The following is a 19,141-nucleotide window of genomic DNA, read 5'->3' as shown; positions in this document are numbered from 1 at the left end:
TCCTACTTGCCTCTGCTCTGGTTATTGTTAGGGCCACACATTATGATGTTTATATACTGTTGTCCAAATTGTATAATGTTTTATATCCTTGTTGTAACCCGCTTTGATCTCCTTTGGAAAAGCGGGCTATAAATAAACAGTAAAAAAAATAGTTAAGTATTTAATAATTAATCATTTAATTAACGGTTGATATTGATAATTTAATTATATTTTATTATTATTGATGGGAGGGGTAGGGTTATAATGTTATTATTTTGTTATTGTATTTTATTGGTTTATTTTAATGTGAGCCGCTTCAGTCATTTGGAGGAGTGGGATATAAATACATTTTATTATTATTAATAAAGTGTCATCCATAACATGGAAGAATCTCCATCTTCCTGTAAAGCACTCATGCTGTTTTACACTATAGGTATATACACACAAGAAGGTCTGTGTACCTGCATGTGTAGATATAGGCACATGTGCACAATGTCCAAACACTTACATAATATGGAAATCTATGTTCTGCTCTATACTCACCTAGAAACCTGCATTCTTCACCTAATGTAAGGGACAGATCCTTGAACTAACCTTCTATCTTGAGAAACTGAGAGCATCCACCAGCATTCCATCACTCCATGTATTTGCTAAGTGTAACCCAATGCTGACTCTTCATCACTGTATGTATCGCTAAGCAAAACCCAACAGATTACAATTGAACATTAGAAGAAACTTCTTGAGAGTGAGTGTGGTCCAGTAATTGAACCAATTGCCTAAACTGGTGGTGAGGTCTCCTTCTCTACATGTCTTCAAAATAAGGCTGGACAGCAAGGGATGTTCTAAACTGGAGATCCTGCATTGAGCAGGGGTTTCTACCCAATGACCCATGGGGCCCCTTCCAATACTATGAGTCTACCTCCCCGTGATTCATTTAGAGACTAGCAGTCATTTTGTCCACAACACTTGGGACACTTTTTGAACTTTTCCCCATTCTCCTTGTTTTATGCATCAGATTTATTTGGAACCCGACTCAGTTGAGATGTGGTGCTGGAGTACATTGCTCAGGATACTGTGGATGCTCAAAAAGACAAACAAATAAATCCTAGAACAGTTTAAGCCTGAACTGTCCCTGGAAGACAAGATGACACTGTCACACTTCAGTCACATAATGAGAAGGCATGACTCATTAGAAAAGAAAGCAGTGCTAGAAAAGGTAGAGGGTAACAAAAACCGAGGAAGACCATATACTCCCTGCCCTGAGAAAGCAACTGGGGACAGAGGGGCTTGATGTGTCATTCACAGGGTCACCATGAGTCAAGGTTGACTCATGGGCAATTAACAACAAATGATTGTACAAGTTTTTGTGGCATCTTTGCTGATCCTATTTATCCAACCTTATTTCATGCATAACTTGGATATACATGCCATAATTCTGGTATTGGTGAGAATAGTCTCCTGTTTGCAAAGACAAAAGAAACAGGTATTTACTACTCCTTCATGTGTAAAGCCACCAGGCATGTTTGGCAACAGGCATTTTTTTTCTTGGCATCATTGGATTAATTGGCTTTACTCTCACTTCAGAAGAGACTTAGCACCATGTCTGGGAAGAGACAAAGAATTTTTCCAGGCAGACTGTCAAAGGAACCAGGGGTTTCTCTCTTTCATATATAGTTTGTGGCTTTTTCACCTGTACTGTGAAAATCGCCTTCAGCTGTCTGCCCCATAAGTACCTTTCCACAAGAAATTCTCTTTCCCCTTAAGGCATGGATTGAAAAGTCTGATCTGAAGAAATCTAGGGAAGAATGGGAACTACTAGATGAATGGGTCAGTCTTAGCAGTGGGGTGAGACAGAAGTTATATTACCACTTCCAGCTTCACTATCCTGCAACTAAAATCAGCACAGCTCAAATATTGGAGATAGCAGGATTCAGATTTTTTTTAAGAAAGCTGCAATCTTTGCATGCGCAAAAAGAGAATAGCTTGCCCATGTCCTATAGCAGGTATGGGGATTAGAACACCAGATGTTGCTGACCCAGTCCAGATGTTTCTGCCCCCTTGGATTTTTTGCCTAGGACTGCTGGGAGTTGTTATCCAACAACATCTTCGAGTCCCTCTCCTGTTCCATGCACCAGGATATAAGCCTCAAAGCTCAGACCAGCTTCATTGCCTTTTTAGGTATAGAGTGCTTCAACAGCAGAAAGCAGGAACAGATCAAAGCTCAGAATTTTTACACACCATAAGGGATCTATTGTGACATTGGCATATATGTGCCATGCATGATAAAAATGAAGCATAAAGGACATAAACATGTTCCAGAACAGAAATGAAGGACATGGAGTTATTAGACTGCAACTTTCAATATCCTTCACCATTTGCCACACTGGTCAGGGATACTAAGACTTTTTGTCCAACAATATCTGGATAGCAGCAAGTTCCCAAGTCATTCTGGAAAGATACTATATAGTTACAAGAGGTTTTTTTTAAAAAGCACACCAACCTTACAAGGCTGTATGTTTAAATTTTTAAAAACTCATATTTTTTCAACCGACTCTTGGTATTAGGGTGCAACACCTCTCCAACCTGCAAATAGCCTATATAGATACATGCTGTTACGAAGGTAAATCACCATAGTGTTCCCATATCAACTAAGAAGCTCATGTATCTACCCCTCCCAGCTGGGCCCAAATCAAGGTCAAAAGTATTTTACGTACATGGCATTCAAATGTTCGGGTCACATATTGGGAGTAAATGTCCCTTCCAGATTCCAAGCTCTTTTGTTAGGGCTTCACAGCTATAAGCGTGCATCTGTAATGTAGCTCCTAGCAAACCTGTCTGCAGGTGCAGCACTAGTACCCATGGCATAAAAACATTCACTGTATATCCTAGCAGTTTTTAAAAGAACTGTAAACTGGAGTGCTAAGGCAACATCATGCTGTCAATGAACAGGAGATCTTTTGGCATAAAGAACAGCAAGACACTGGGCTCATTTAAATGCATTTTATTCTCTACACCACAAAATTTGCCTTTGAAGCATAAACATCATGTGGCAATTCTCCAGTCACAGACAAAAGAAGTCTTACAACCTATAAATATGACTAATCAAATGGAAGACCACCATTCTGTACCACATATTTAGGTGCTTATGCTGTTCGCAATATACAGTCGGCCCTTCTTATACACGGATTTTTTATACACGGATTTAAGCATACACGGTTTGAAAATGTTCCAAAAAAGTATAAATTTACCTTGATGTTCCATTTTTTATTAGGGACACTATTTTGCTATGTCATTATACTTAATGGGACTTGAGCATACACGGATTTTGTTATACACGGGGGATCTTGGAACCAAACCCCAGTGTATAACAAGGATCCACTGTAAAACCAGGACATAAGGCAAGATGTTTATAAATATCAGACCAAAGATAGGGAATCTTTGGTGTTAACTTAAAGCTGTTTTCACCTAAAAACCGAAACACCCATAATCCAAAGGATTGTGGGAGTTAGACATCAAAACATCTTGAGTCCATAGGTTCTCCAAACACACATTAGAGCCTGCTTGTAAAATACAAGCAGTATGAGAGTGTTAAAGAGATTGCCTGAAACTGATAGGGCTTTTTTGATCCAAATAATACAGCAAGAAGGAACCAACTTCTAAACTATTTCTCTGGTTATTTTAAAAAAGCTGATTTCAATAAATCCTGTGCTTCTCACATTGTGATTATGAATATTTAAACCATTTGCCCCATTAAGATTCAGTTACCTATTGCCTCTTATATATAATTTCAATATTAACTGAGGATGTCCCAGCAATGTGTTTTATATTTAAGATTTTAAAGTACACAAAGTTCAAGTTCCTACAAGCCTGTGCAGAACGCATACTACTCTTGTTTTCATAGTACCAAGATTCAGCTTTCTCATCTTTAGTTCATGGTTTGTGCTTTCTTGTACATCCTGAAAGAACTTTACAGGCATTCCATGAGCAACCAAAGCTTCAATCTGCAGCTTTGTTTACAAGAATTTAAAATAGCAGTTGCCTGAAAACATGATTCCAAATGGAGGTGTTTGAATACAGATCATCATCAGTGTTTCAGAGATGCAGTAACTCTCATATTACTGATGTTTCAAATAAGCCTTATGTTCTGCATCACATATGTTTTATTAGACAACACCAGTGCCAATACCCTGATATAAACTTCTTCATCAAAACTGACCAAATTTATTAGCTGCTATAGTTGTCACTATGCCTATTCCACTGTGGCCTGAAGGTATCTCCTTGCACAAAAAGAACTAAGCTGAACATGGGAATAAGGTAGAAAAAGTCTGATTTGCTTTCTCTTTGATACAAGACTGTACAGATACAAATGAAACTTACAACTTCTTTACCAAACTAGCATTGGTCTGCTGACAAATGAATCTAATTTGGGGGGCTAAAAGGGATCAAGCCATCATGAACTGTAGTTCTCCTGTTATTCTAAGATATTGAGATGACATAATACTACTTTCAGAAAACAACAAAGACCTGGAGAAATTACTGAAGAAAGTGGATGATTAAAGTGCCAAGTTAGGCTTAATGCTAAACATTACTTTGGGGGGGGGGGGGGTGCGAGATGACCATGGAAGATCTACAAGAATTCATCCTAGATAACAAGAAAATTGCAACTGAGTTAATAAATTTAATTAACAAAGAGTTCACATACTTTGGATGAAACATTGATCAAAATGCAAGGGCAGATATGAAAGAAATGGACGAGATCCTAAAGTGCAAAGTTATAAATCTGAACACTAAGGTGAAGACTGTCAATGTATTCCCCATCACAACATACAGCTGTGAGAACTGGATAGTCAAGAATGCTGACTGAAAGAAAATCAACTAATTTCAGAGATTTGTTGTGGAGAAGAGTGCTGAGGATACTATGGATGGTGAAGAAGACAAACAAATGGAAGCCAGGATGAATAAATTGAGACTGCCATACTTTGGCCATATCATGAAAAGGTATGAATAATTAAAAAGGACAATGATGCTAGGAAAGGTGGGAGGCAGTAGAAAGAGAAGAGGACCATACTCCAAATGGTTAGACTCAATCAGGCCGGCCACACAGCTGAGCCTGCAAGACCCGAGCCGAGCAGCTGAGGACAGGGGGCCTTGGAAATGTCTCATCCACAAGGTTGCCATGAGTCAAAGTCAACTTGAAGGCAGTTAAGAACAACAACAACATACAGCACAATGCAAGGTGCTTCACAGAACCAGCATCTAACCCATTTCAAGAAGGCTAATGATGAGCAGCAAAGCAATACTACAGTTGTTCAGAGAAGCAGCTGATCTCCAGGAAGAAACAGCTTAGCCTGTGAAACCTGGAGACAGAGGATCAAGAGCCCTTTAGTTTGTAGAGAAGGAGTGATATGGCCAAATACTTTGGAAGATGATTCTCATTACTCATGGCTACAAAACTGCAGGCTGGGATTGATGAGAGTTAGTCCAAGCCATATGCAGTATGCCAAGTTGAGAAATGGTGAACCAGAAGAACTAAGGGTAAATCAAGTAAGCCACATGAAAATCACCTCAGAGATATGGCTGAGGCAACTACTTTGATTCATGCAGCACAGACCCCAAAGACTTGGCAACTTTTCACCCAGAGATGGCACATGCCCTCATAAACTGCACCACTGTTCTGAACAGGTAGATGAATATAGATGGATTATATTAGCAGCCTAACATAAATTAGACTCATGCCAACCCACTGTACACAATTGTGCAGGAATCTGATATAAGAACTGCTACAATTTTAAAACTGTGCTGGATACAGCAAAACCAACCTCACTCAATGAGAGAAGGGATGTGACCATAGCACTGAGAGAGAAGAAACCATTTCATCTTTCTTCAGGATGTCACTCTTCCATCTGATCAAATCTATTGTGGAATAGGTTCTCATCAGTTGATGACTGATCATCTTCACTGATGATTAATAACTGTAATATAAATGTTTTTGAATGTCTGTTGATTATGCTAGCACTCCCTGGGCCGTTTCTATCCAGACAACAAGATTTGATTATTCAACTGCCTTCCATAATTTGGAATTTTCCAAATGTTTTGGATTACTGCTGCCATTGGCCACAACCAGTACAATCCAATGCTGGTGGTTTGTGGTCAGGGATGATGCGAGTTGTAATCCTAAGCAGCTGGAGGCCACCAAGTTTATAATATTCATTTTGTCTCCAGTGTAATGTTAACTTTTGTTTCCAAGCTACTGGAATGGAAACAGGTTCCTACTTGTTAATTATTTTTAATTTTTTATTATAAACTTTTTTAGTTTAATGTTTTTGGAAGCTGCCTTGGGCTCCACCTCAGGAGAAAGGGAGCATATGAAGTAAGTAAGTGAGTAAGTAAAATACTGCCATGTAGCAGGTATGGGAACTGTTGGCCCAGCAGATCTTTTACCCTGCAATTATGACCAGCCCTGCTCATGAAAGCTTCAGTCCAAAGTATTTGAAAAGCCAAGATTCCTCACTCCTGCAAAATAATGGCCTGTTACAGACTGCCAAAATAAAGCTGCTTCGAGTCTCTTTGGAGGTATGCTATTTAAATGATGCATGGGTCCTAAGAGTCCGGAGGTCGCGCCAAAGCCACACTCCATTCCTAAGCACTGGAGTGCAACTTTGGTGCAGCTTCCGGATTCTTAGGATGCATGCATCATTTAAACAGCATACCTCCAAAGAGACCCGAAGCAGCTTTATTTTGGCAGTCTGTAACAGGCCAATATATAGTTTTCCAACACTGGAAAACTATAGTCCAGAACCAACAATAAGAAAACACAACATTTTTTCATGGGTTTTAAAAGCTGCAAAGACACAAGTATACATTAAAGCATCTTTAGCTTGGTATTGTTATTCATTTTAACTATTCAATGTAATAGCAGACCTTCTACCTCAAGTGATAGCAACCACATGACCTACAGTGAGTGAATACGCACAACTGTCAGTATACCTTTGAAGAAACAATCCTTAAAACTCATTAGGGCTGTCATGTTTAATTCACAGAAAGTGTACTGCATTAACTCTTCCAATCAGAAGAGCTTGGAAAGTTCAAGAGCACTGTTTACTAACAAATCTCCCAAATACTGCTTTACTTCCCATCTCTCATACTACAAGTTTTCCCATTTGTCTATTTCTAAGGGATGAATTTTAGCTTTTTAAACATAGGATACTCTCGCATGAGGGGCAAGAGTCCACCATATGAGCTTTCACTCCTCCTTTGAAATCCTAGTTCAATAATCTGTATCCCAATGAACAAAAACTGGCAGAAATCTGACAGCTCTGTATCTTATATTGATCCAGATAGTGTTCTACATCATTTTAAAGCCTATTTTTGGTGTCCTGTATAATCAGCAAACCTAAAACTAATGTTTCAAACAAGAAGACCAAAGCAGAGCTAGTGCCTTGATGGAAACAATCTCACATGGGTGTCTGTTTTGGTTCTGATGCCATATGAAGAGTTCCCACATAGCTACTGAGAGGAGGAAAACTTTAGCAAGATCATGCCAAAACAAAACCTTATCTGTAGATCCATGGCCACCTGCCAATACAATCCAGAATTCATTCCCCTCTTTAGCCTTTTCCTTCTTTTCCAGTCAATGACTCTGTTCTCAAACACAGATTACAGAGTAATCCGAAGCAACTCAGATGGAATATGTTTTAGAGTATTTTGTCTGGAAATACTTGCTGCCTGTGACAGAGTCCCCACCACCCTGGTACAGACTACTGGAACATTTCATGCAGATACACAACACCACCCACATGAGAAGGAGGTTTTACCTGTTTATGAAGGACTATATCTTATCAGATTATGAGATAGGACGACGGCTTTGTTTTTACCTCTTAAATGCTTCTGCAGGATTCCTCTCACACTCCCCAGGCTGCAAGAGGCACTGAACAGCTGGATCTCTCAGTTTATCTTCATATCCTTGGATGAGTCCACTGTGACTTATCTGGGTAACTAACCCTCTAATAAAGCCACCCACACAAAGCGTGTCTGAGTCCTGAGCCTTGCAGAAGTGAAAGGCCAGGGCTTGGTGATGTAAACCCCTTTGGAGACTTGCAGGTGAGGTTGGCCACAGTAACTCAGTACAAAAGGCTGTCTTGCCACTGCCAGGTCCTCCTACTAACAACACCCCCCAGGCAGCTCCTTTGCCAGGGACGACACAAGTATTAGTCCCGGCATTCAGCACAACGGATGGTTTGTTGGCAATGCTGTTGCTGCAGCTAGTCTTTTCCTGGAGGCAGTGTTGAAGCTTGTGAAAAACCCACTCTCGACAATAAAACGGTTTCCCCTGCAGCAAGCTGGTCTGAGCCATTTTGCAGACTTTCTTTTCTGGGACAGGTCAGAAACAGCAAGGCATCTTAAGATTCTTTTAAAGCAGGTCCTTAGATCCAAGCCAATGTATTCATTGTACGGAGCCCTGTCAGAGAGGGAAATACAACCTGCAAATGCTTCATCTCTTCACACAATGGTCAGCAGCATCTCTGCAAGACAAGCTACATCTCTCCATCCCAACTCTCCTGATTAGCACATGATGTATCGCTGTTCATCTGATTTAGAGATAAAGCGATGTTTGATACCAAGGCTCAGTAATACTTCTCATATAGCTTAAAAGGTCACACCATGCCATGATTGCAGCTTATAGGACCACATGTTCCCCTATGCAATTAGTGTTCCCAAAAAAACAGATGTCAACATGCATGCAGAATTTCCACGTTCTTGCTTCTCTAAATCCCTGCCATTGCAAAATCTTGTGCCTCACATAGCCTCTCCCTTCCCCAAAAGTGAAGCCTTAGGAAATACAGAACAATTGACTTCTTTTCTCCCCTTCCATGAATGCAGTTTATAATGCAAAGATATGGATCCGCCTCACTTTAGTGCAAAGTCTTTAGGTGAAGTTCAGCCAAGCTTCTGTGGCCCACTGAAGTCCTTCACAATTATGATGCTTAATAAAACACAAGATGAAAACGGGAGAATCTTGTTTACAGATGACATCTGACATGTGGTGGATCTGCCTCACTTTAGTGAGAAGTCTTCCACAATTCAGCAGTTGAGGCACATCCACTGAAGTCCTTTATAATTCTGATGCTTAATGGAACACAGGATGAAAACAGAAGAATCTTGTTTATAGATGACATCCGACATGTGGTGGATCTGCCTCACTTTAGCACAAAGTCCTTAGCTGAAGATCAGGCAAGCTTCTGTGGTCCACTGAAGTCCTTCACAGTTATGACGTTTAATGGAGCTCAAGATGAAAACAGGAGAATCTTATTTCCAGCTGACATCTGCCATGTGCTTTCCTCACAATCTTGCCTTTCACCAAACCTCTCCAGGTGTCTCAGCTGCTGAGGTCACTCCCCACACTCCACTTCTGTCCCTCACCTGAAAATTAAGCATCACGAATACTTGTTAGCTTCCACACATGAGGGGGATCTGATTTTAAGTGAGATCCAAGCCCTACAAATGTTCCCAAGCTGAGACTCAATCCCTTCTGTTATGCCCTGAATCTCACCAGAGAACCTCAACAGCAACAAACAAACAACAACAACACATTTTAATTCTTCCCTGCCTCTCTTCAACATGTTAAAATACAAACCCTTGGACCTAACAGCCTAGAATTACACTCCTGGAGAAGGCAAAGTGACTGCAAAGCCCAAGAGTCTTCCTCCCAGGCCTTCTCTTCTCATGTAGAATCAGAGAGCTGGAAGAGACCTTGAGGGCCATCCAGTGCCATGCAGGAACACACAGTCAAAGCACTCCTGACAGTCATAGAATCATAGAGTTGGAAGAGCCCCAAGGGCCATCCAGTCCAACCCCATTCTGCTATGCAGGAACTCTCAATCAAAGCATCCCCGACAGATGGCCATCCAGCCTCTCTTTAAAGACCTCTAAGGAAGGAGACTCCACTACACTCCGAGGGAGTGTATTCCACTGTCGATCAGCCTTTACTGTCAAGGAGTTCCTGCTAATGTTGAGGCGTAATCTCTTTTCTTGCAGTTGGCATCCATTGTTCCGGATCCTGTTCTTTGGAGCAGCAACCTGTGTTTAAAAAACCTCCAAAACCAAAGGAGGCTCCACCACGCTCCAGCATCCAGAGGCTCTTCCTGTCAGGAAGTCCCTCCGAATGTGGAGGTGGAATCTCTGTAGCTTGAACCCATTGCTCTGCGTCCTGTTCTCTGGAGCAGCAGAAAACAAGCTTGCTCCCTCCTCAGTATCCAAACACTGACCCAGGGCTATCCCTAGCACCCCTTCGCCTTCTCTTGTAAACATCCCTAGCCCAGAGGGCATGCTTTCCAGACCCTTCGCCCTCTTCTGGACCCACTCCAGCTTGTCAACCTCCTTCTGGAATCGTGGTGCCCCAGAACTGCCCCCAAGATGCCCGCTGCCCCATCTGCTCTCCCTGCCTCCCCTCCTTTGTACCTGCTTCTCCCAGGAGTTCCCCCTTTCCAGCTTTGCAGAGTCTTCTTTGTTCGGGGCTGAAGGGGACAGAGAGAGAGAGAGGGAGAGAGGGAGGGGGAGCCTTTCCAGCCACGTTTCCACTTCCCCTCCCTCCCTCCCTCCCTCGCTCGCCTTGCCTTGCCTTGGCACTGGGGCCGGGCAGCCTGCTCTCGCTGTCATCCCCTTCGCGTCTTCTTGGCCCAGGCTTTTGTCTCGCTGCCTCTCCCTTCTCCCTCGGCCATTGCAGAGCCCTTCTTCCCTAAGGCTCCCAAACCAAGCCTCGCTCCCTTCGCCGAAACCTGGAGGGAGCCTCGGGACTCAACAAAGAGCGAGAGGGCTGCCTGGCTGGGCTTCCCAGACACACGCCCTGGACCCATCTCCACACAACACACACAACACACACAACACCCGCAGACACGCAACGGTACAAAAGGGACACGCACACAAGGCTCGGCGGCCGGGAAAGGAGCCCAAGCCAGTTCCATCCAGCTGCGTCCCCACTGGAGAAATAACCCGGTTCGGCCCCGCTTTAACTCTTATCTGGCTCAAGGCTCTGGGATTCTGGGAGTTGGAGTTTGTTGTGGGCCCAGAGCGAAGACTGGACTGACACACACACACACACACACACACACACACCCAGGGCAAAGACACACAAAGGTCCACACACACACAGAGGCAAAGACAAACCCAAGCACACACACAAGGCAAAGATACACATATATACAACACACACACAAAGGTGCACAGGCGGGCAAAGACACACATGGGCAGACAAACACACACAGACAGGGCAAAGGCACACATATACACACACACACACAATGGTACACACGCAAAGACACACACAAACACACATATATTCACGGGAAAACACAAGCAGGCAGACAGAGAGAGAGAGAGAGGCAAAGCTTTGGTCCAAGGGAGAACGGAGCAGGCAAAGGGCGGAGGAGGGAGGCGGCCAAGGCAAGGGACTTGCAGCAGCAGCAGCAGAGGGCTCTGCGCCGGGGCTTCTTACCGGGCGAAGAAGGCAGCAGAGGCGGCGGCATCCTCACCGTCTGGAGGCATAGGGCGGCTCCTCGCCAGAGATTCAGGCTGGGACCCTCTCTTCGGGGCTGGCTGGCTCCCCTTCCCTTCCCCTCCCTGCTTCCTCCTCCTCTTCTGCTGTGGCTGCTCTTCCCTCTTCTTCTCCGGGGCCCAAGGCGGAGCCAGCCACCCAGCAGCTTCGGCTTCCCCAGCTGTGGCTCAAGCCACGCCCCTCCTCCTCTCTAGCCACGCCCTCTCCGCCCAGCAGCTGTTTTGTGTTGGGGAGGGGCGGGGCCAGGGTGGTGGGCGGGGCTCCAGCGGAGAGAGGGTCTGTCCGACCCACTAAGGGGGCGTCAGCACTCTTGAAACCACGCTCCGCTTTTGTCTTTTGGACTGATGCATTCAGGGCTGCATCCACACCGCGTCAGTAATGCAGTCTGACACTGCTTTAAGAGGCCATGGCTCAATGCTATAGGTTTCTGGGAAGTGTAGTTTGTTGAAATGTAGGACGTGTTTTGGAAAAGGAGGATCTCTGGTCACCCTGCTCTGGTGCCACCCTTGCCCCCCCCCCCTACAATTCCCACAATTCCACAGCATCAAGCCATGAGACTTAAAGGCTGCATCCACACTGGAGAAATAACCCAGTTTGGTACCGCTTTAACTCTTTCTGGCTCAAGGCTCTGGGATTCTGGGAGTTGGAGTTTGTTGTGGGCCCAACCTTCTGTCCAGGAGGAATTCCAAGACATCCTCAATTTTACAGCATAATTAAGAGGCATGGATTTATGTTTATACCAGACTTTTTAGCTTTTATTGTGTAATGTCCTACATTTTTCTTGAATGCCTTACATTTTACAGTGCCTGGTCCTGGGTTCAGCATCTTTGTCGTAATGCCCCTTCAGGTCAATTCTGACGTAGGACAACCTTACCTAGTTTTTGGACGTTTTTTTTTGGCACGATTTCAGAGGTTTGGCTGAGACAGTGGCACTTGCCCACTCATCAGTGGGTTTCCATGCCAGATAGGGATTTGAAACCCTTGTATAACGCCTTAAAAGTTTAGACTAAAACCCAGAGTGCGCTCATTGCCTGCCGACACAGAAGCCATCCATAGTCACTACTTTGTACCATGGCTGTGGTCCCCAAAATGCAACCTTTCCAAGTTCTACTGTTTGGCAAATTACACAGCAAAACTTTGGATTTGAACTAGCATGCGAACTACAATGTTGTATTCTTATCATCATAAAACCATGTGATTTAGAGCTAGAAAGTACTTTGGAGTTTACTTGGTCCTCTTTAGGGTGAGATTTTTATTTGTGGTTTACTTGCCACTTGAACTTGTCTTGGTATGTAGTGAATAGAGAGATTGGTTTAGCTGTGGTCTAGCTTACTGAGGCCTAAGATACTGGCAAAGAGACAGAAGATATTGAAAACTTAATTTATTGGTAGAGTTGTTACAGACAGTGAGTGTGGTATAGTGGTTTGAGTGTGGGACTTCGACTTAGGAGACCAGGACACCATTCCCACTGGCAGGATAAATCGCTTCCTGATTCCCCTTTGCCCCGGTTTGGAAAGCGATTCTAAAAGGTCCCCTGTTCCCACTATGAAAGAGGATTTTTTCCTTACTGGAGTGGAATCACTTTTTTTGGCATGATTGTTGTCCCCACTGACAGCGCTGCTTCAGAACCCCCTGTCAATCATCTCTGATGTAAGCGGCAGCCTGGCGTGGAAATTTTGGGGGGGGGGGGGAGGTGGAGGCTGAGGGAGTGTGACCTGAGACTGAAAAGGTCCCAAAAAAGACCCAAGGAAGGAGGGTGGGCGGGGCGCTTCCTTCTTTCCCAAGGCTTGAGAGGGGTCCGGAGACCCCCCTCATGACTTGGGAGGAAAGGAAAGAGACCTGGCTGTCCGCTTCTTCCTTCTTCACTCATTTTCTTCACACGCCACCCTCATTTTCTTCATATGGGGAAGGCCTCTTTTCACAACTTGGCTGCTTCCACCTTGCAGAAATAATCTAGTTTGGCACTGCTTGAACTGCCATGGCTCAATGCTGTTCAAAGAGAGTAGGCTGGCCACTTCTTCCTTCATTCCCAAGGCAAGAGAGGGGTCCAGAGAACCCCCCTCATGCTTTGGGAGGGAAAGAAAGAGAACTGGCTGGCCACTTCTTCCTTCATTCCTAAGGCAAGAGAGGGGTCCAGAGACCCCCCTCATGCCTTGGAAGCGAAGGAAGAAGCTGGCAGCTTCTTCCTTCGCTCCCAACACGAGAGGAGTCTGGAGACCCCCTCATGCCTCAGGAGGGAAGGAAAGCGAGCTGGCTGACCTCTTCTACCTTTGTTTGCAAGGCAAGAGAGGAGTTTGGAGACCCCCCTCATGCCTTGGGAAGGAATGAAAGAGAGCTGGCAGGCCACTTCTTCCTTAGTTCCCAAGACAAGAGAGGGGTCTGGAGGGTCCCAAAAAAGACTCCTGTCATGCCTGGATCACTTGATCTAGGCATGGCAGGGTCTTTAAAAAAAATCATCAAAAAATTGATAGATTGGTCAAGCAACTACCTGCCTTCACAAATAGTTGCTTGACCAATCTATCCATTTTTTATCACTTTTTTTTTTTAAGTCAGCACTGGTGTGTGTGTGTGACATCTCTGGGGAAGGATGGTACTCATCCCCCTGCCATCTGTCCCTCCCCTCTAAAAGAATCAATTCTCATCTGGTGTTACTACTTATTGCACATGGGTCAGAATCGATTCTTCTCAAAAGAACCACTTTCAAACTACTGTCAAGAAACCCTGGTTTTTGTTTTGTTTTGTTTTTTTGGCGTTTGTCCCGTTTTATCCTAACTGGAATCGATCCAATGAGGATTGAAATCAGTTTCCAATGGGAACGAGGGTCATATACCCCAAATCACGATTCACTTCAAATTGTAGTGGGAACGACCCCCAGGATTCGATTCCCTGCTCTGCCATGGAAACCCACTGGGTGACCTTGCATGAATTATGCACTCTTAGCCCCAGAAGACCCCATGATAGGTTCACCTTAGGGTCACCATAAGTTGGAAACTACTTGAAAGCACACAGTTACACCTACAATAATCACTGCTCTCCTTCTTCTCATTCAAAAGACTCTCCAAACCACTTATATCACTTATAAAAATGGTCAAGTGTCTCCTTGTTTACAGTCTTGAAAGACATGATTTTCACATGACCCTGCTTGGAAAATCCCGTGAATGATTTGTTACTGGAGCATTCCTGGTTATTCCCAGGATAAGTCCTCTCTAATCTTAGCTGCGATCACACAAGTGTCACTGGAAAATGCCTGTTTAAACCCTCAATCCCCCCCCCCCCCCCATGTAACAAAGGCCATTGTTTCCTGGAATGGTTGCCAGTGGAGACTCCTGAGGGAGGAGATTTCCAAGAAGTAATCTTTCCATAGGGTGATAAAGTGGGCCTGCTTCCCATCTCAGTTTCTCATTACACATTTCCATCACTATGACTCCACTTTAACTGCTATGGTTCCATTCTATAGAAACTTGGAATTTTCAGTTTAGGAAGGGTTAGCATTTAGAATTCCAACCAGAGAGTTCTAGTGCCTCACCAAAGTACAAATTCCAGGATTCCAAAAGAATCCTGGCAGTGAAAGTGGAGTCATAGTGCTATAATAGTTTTGTGTGAGGAGGCCCATAATGAGCTGTGCAGGAGCATCACTTTGGCTTCCTTCCTTCCTGTGCCCAAATGTCTCACTTTGATCCAATCCACAGTTGGAAACAGTCATGGCTCAGTGCTAGATAATCCTGGGAACTGTAGTTTATTGTGGCACCAGAGCTCTCTGAAAGAGAAAACTACAGTTCCTAGAATTCCATAGCATCAAGCCAGGGCAGTTAAAATTATCTCAAACTGGATTATTTCCACAGTATGGATTGGATCTTTGTGATAGCTAAGGAAGAGTGGGTGCCGTACTAGCTGAAATTGGCTCAAAATATCCTTAAAAGAAAGAAGGTTGCCAATAAATGTCTTCTTGGAAACCTGGCTTGTTGTGTTTTGAAAAAGATTACTTCATCTGTGCCTATCCTTTTTTCAAACCCACCCTTTCTAAAGGTGAGTAATCTGTTACTCTGTTCTGCCGATGTACCTAGTAGCAGAATTTGGCATCACATTTGTAACTCCAGGCACTTTCTGATACAGAGAAGCTCTAAAATTGTGCTTCCTAAAAAAAATCTGTTATTAATAAGCACTCATATGCCATTGCAATTTTCTGCTCCAAACTGGCAAGAATTTATGGAAAATGTCATTGCAATTCCAAATGCCTTTTTTGGAAGTAACTCCGTTGCCTTGAGTTCAACTTATTTCCATGCAGAAATGCAAGATAACTCTCCAAGTCCATGTTTAGAAAGTAAGTGTACCTATACAAGTACTCTTGCTCAAGGTGAAGAAGCAGCATAAAATAATGTTTACAGTGATTATTTGTAGAGATAACAGTTGTCAGTCACAAAAGCTAGAGATCAAGCTACATCAAGTGAGGGTGGAGTTCTAAGGAATGCTGCTGTGGAGTCCCAGAGTAGTAATGAAACTTGAAAAGCAAGTAAGCAAGCCGGTTTAGTATTGCACAAAACTTGAGTCATACTGTGTTATACTTTGAGATTACATCACAATAGAATATAAATTTCAATGGGCAGTATAACCTACAACAAAATATTGTAATGCAGAGCACACCAGTGTTCTAGTCTGCCTGCCAGACCCTCTTTCAGATCATTCCACTTTATTCCCCTTCACACAATATTTGATCTCTGCTCCTATCAGTATTCTGTGGCCAAAAAGCATGCTCAGGAAGTTGTTCATGCTCTAGAAGGGCTGTTTGGTCATTCATGACCCATCAACACATACACACAAATGATTTTGCAGATCATAGGTGGGATACAGACTGCCGATTTGGGGCAGCCTGCAGCCGCCCCTTTGCGCCACGTATTGGGACCAGGCAGCCACAGCGGCAGCCCAAAGGCCCCAATACGGCGCTTTTCGGGACCCTTTCCCCCTGGTGCCGTTCCCGTGGCAATCTGGTTGCCGTGGGAACGAGGCGCCCTCCAGGAAGGTGCTCCATTTTGGAGCTCCTTTCAGCGCCACTGAAAGGGTGCCACAAGCACCCTGCAGCGGCACGAGCATGTCATGGCCACGCCGGGCCATTTGGACGTGGCACAGCTGTCACGTCAAAATGGTGGCGCCCGTGTGAACAGGACACCACCATTTTGACGTATGGAGTACGTGCTAGGGCTAGGGAGCATCTGTAAAAGATGCTCCGAGGCAACCCTAGCACGTACTCCGTACGTGCTAAAAGGCCTGTCCATAGAGGGCCATAGATTTCTTCTAGCCTGGCAAATACATTTCTGTTATATCTTCCTATTAACATTTGTCAAAAGCCTATAAGATTAAATCAAAGGTCTGTAAAGAGAAGTGGTGTTGTTCTTGTTGTTGTTGTGTGCACTTTCGAGTTTTTTCTGACTCATGGCAATCTCAAGGCAAACCTATCATGAGGTTTTCTTGGCAAGATTGGGTTTGCCATTGCCTTTCCCCATGGTTGTGTATGTGACTTGCCCAAGGTTATCCAGTGGGTTTCTTGGTCTAGCAGGGAATCGAACCCTGGTTTCCAGGATCATAGTCTGATGCTCAGACTACTAGGCCACACTGTCTCCTTAGAGTTTTTATAGTTGATGCAATAACAGAATGAAAAGTCAACTATTTATCAGTTTAGTCATATGGCTACAGTCATCATGTAGCAGGTTTATCCTGTTCAATATTCAGAAGCAGTGCTTTATGTAGTGAAAAGCAATTGATTAGGGGATTGATTTCTCACAACAACCAGTTGTTTAGAATGATCATACTAGTTGTCCCTGTGATCTTGGTAGACTGCAGTAAAACAATCCTACTTTTAAGAGAACTAATACTGATTTTTTAAAAAAACTATAAAAATAACATTTACATCTCTGTCACGTGTCCTATGAAATCCATTTTTAGTAGCAAAAGGGCAGATATTTTGTTGATGGGATTCATTGGTTCCTCTAGCAAGGAAAAGTGCACTAATACAATAGAGCCAACAACTTGGATTTGTTAATAAGAACTAATTAGCTGTTATTTTCAGAAGGAGATGTTTGGTTGTTTTGTTAATATTTATTGAGAACATTCAACGGCAACAAGATAAACTGCAGCTTCAAATCCCCAAAGCTTTTCTCATGTCTTATCAGAGACTTCAACAAAGTACACAATCTAAAGATTTTGTATTTAGTCATATAGATACAGTACTAGACAGTGTTTTAGCTGTATGTGTTTTAACTTTTGTAGGGCTCCAGACTGGGAAAATGTGGGGATATAAAGAATAATAACAGCCCAACATGGAAATTCTCATTCCAAGAAGTTCCGCAAGCTTCTGAACCAAAAGAGTAACAAAGATCAGGTGTAAAGGGATCTTGTAACACTTTTGAGACTAAACTTTGCAAAAGAAGTTGTAGATTAAGCTTTCATATATTTGGTCTATTTCCCAAATGCATCAGCCTTCCAGAACAAGGCAGTGAATGGAGGGAGATGAGAGGGAGAGGTGCTTTAAAATCTGTGGGTAATAAAGTGCTTGGTCTACTTCCTCAGATACATGGGATGAACTCAGAGGAAGTAGACCAAGACCCGAGACAGATGGGCCGAAAGGAGTGTGGCAGCAGCAATAGTAGGGTTCCGGACTGCACAGCAACTGCACAGTCTGGAACCATAGTATGTAATGATGGCGGCCTGATGGCCGTGTCCCGTCTGCACAGCCGCTGCCATTTTCACATAATGGACACATAGTGTCAGCACATCGCGTTACATCAGTTACCTCACTAGTGCACCATTGGTGCACTCATGACATAACCTAGGGGCCAGTAAAAGAACCCAGAAAAAACAGGTTCTTTTAACTCCAGAGGGACACTGCACAGTCTAGCAGCTGTGGAGTCCCTCCGGAGTTAAAATGAATGCTTGCAGAGCACCGTTTTTGGGTGGTCTGTACCAGGCCCAAGTCTATGAAAGCTTATGCTTCAACTTCTTTTGCGCAGTTAGTCTCAAAGGTGCTACAAGGTCTCGTTGCATAGTGATATTCCAGACTAACATGGCTATGTCTCTGAATTCTACCCCAATCGCAAATTAATTTTCCAACATTCTTTAAGACTCAGTTTAATATATAAAATTTCAAATAATGACAGTGCTTTAAAGAACTAAAGGGCCATATAATGTTGTATTTAATGGGTAGAATGATCCACACAAAAAGTAGTATACATCCCCAAAGCAATCCTTTTGGAAATATTCAGCTTCTGTCTCCCTCTGTTGAATCCAGATTTGCAATGGCAGGCCTGACCAAACCTTCTCCTTTCCATCTTGTTGTAAATGGGTAGAGTAGCCTGGAAGACAACCTCTAATTCAGAAGTGGAGTTCTCCTTGAAAAACCTGGTTTTAACAATTCAGTTAACACATTTTGGGACTGAACCATTTATTATCCTTTTTGCTTGGCAAAAGCAGTGAAATACAGTACATCATCCTGTACTGTACTGCACCTCTAAATAATCTATGAAAAAGGCACTCCAATGACTTGTCTGGTTGAAAGCTAGCAAGAATATGGGGTCAAGCTTACTTTAGGTTAAGGCTGAACAACCTGTGGCCTTCTAGATG

The 19,141-nt window shown here is 43.5% G+C and overlaps 1 protein-coding gene across 3 annotated transcripts in view; it reads right to left on the bottom strand.

The window, feature by feature from the left end:
* ANKRD50 (ankyrin repeat domain 50) overlaps positions 1–11,585 on the bottom strand; it is a 62,267-nt gene extending 50,682 nt beyond the window's left edge. Inside the window, exons 1-2 of one of the 3 annotated variants that reach the window (XM_089525830.1) lie at positions 11,471–11,585; positions 7,854–9,399 (exon numbers count right to left, since the gene is read on the bottom strand). In XM_089525830.1, coding sequence (XP_089381956.1) covers positions 7,854–8,332 — 479 coding nt within the window. In that variant the 5' untranslated portion in view covers positions 8,333–9,399; positions 11,471–11,585. Of the gene's footprint in view, positions 1–7,853; positions 9,400–10,437; positions 10,468–11,470 lie in introns of those variants that run through there. The other 2 variants (XM_089525831.1, XM_089525832.1) reach the window with 2 other exon arrangements.
* Between the last annotated feature and the right edge of the window lie 7,556 nt (positions 11,586–19,141).

The sequence above is a fragment of the Sceloporus occidentalis genome, unplaced genomic scaffold, assembly GCF_023333645.1.
Source record: "Sceloporus occidentalis isolate IW3139 unplaced genomic scaffold, rSceOcc1.0.p SCAF_5, whole genome shotgun sequence".
Taxonomy (NCBI): Eukaryota; Metazoa; Chordata; class Lepidosauria; order Squamata; family Phrynosomatidae; genus Sceloporus; species Sceloporus occidentalis.
The sequence above is the reverse complement of the archived record's forward strand: the minus strand, read 5'-3'. Positions and strand labels throughout refer to the sequence as shown.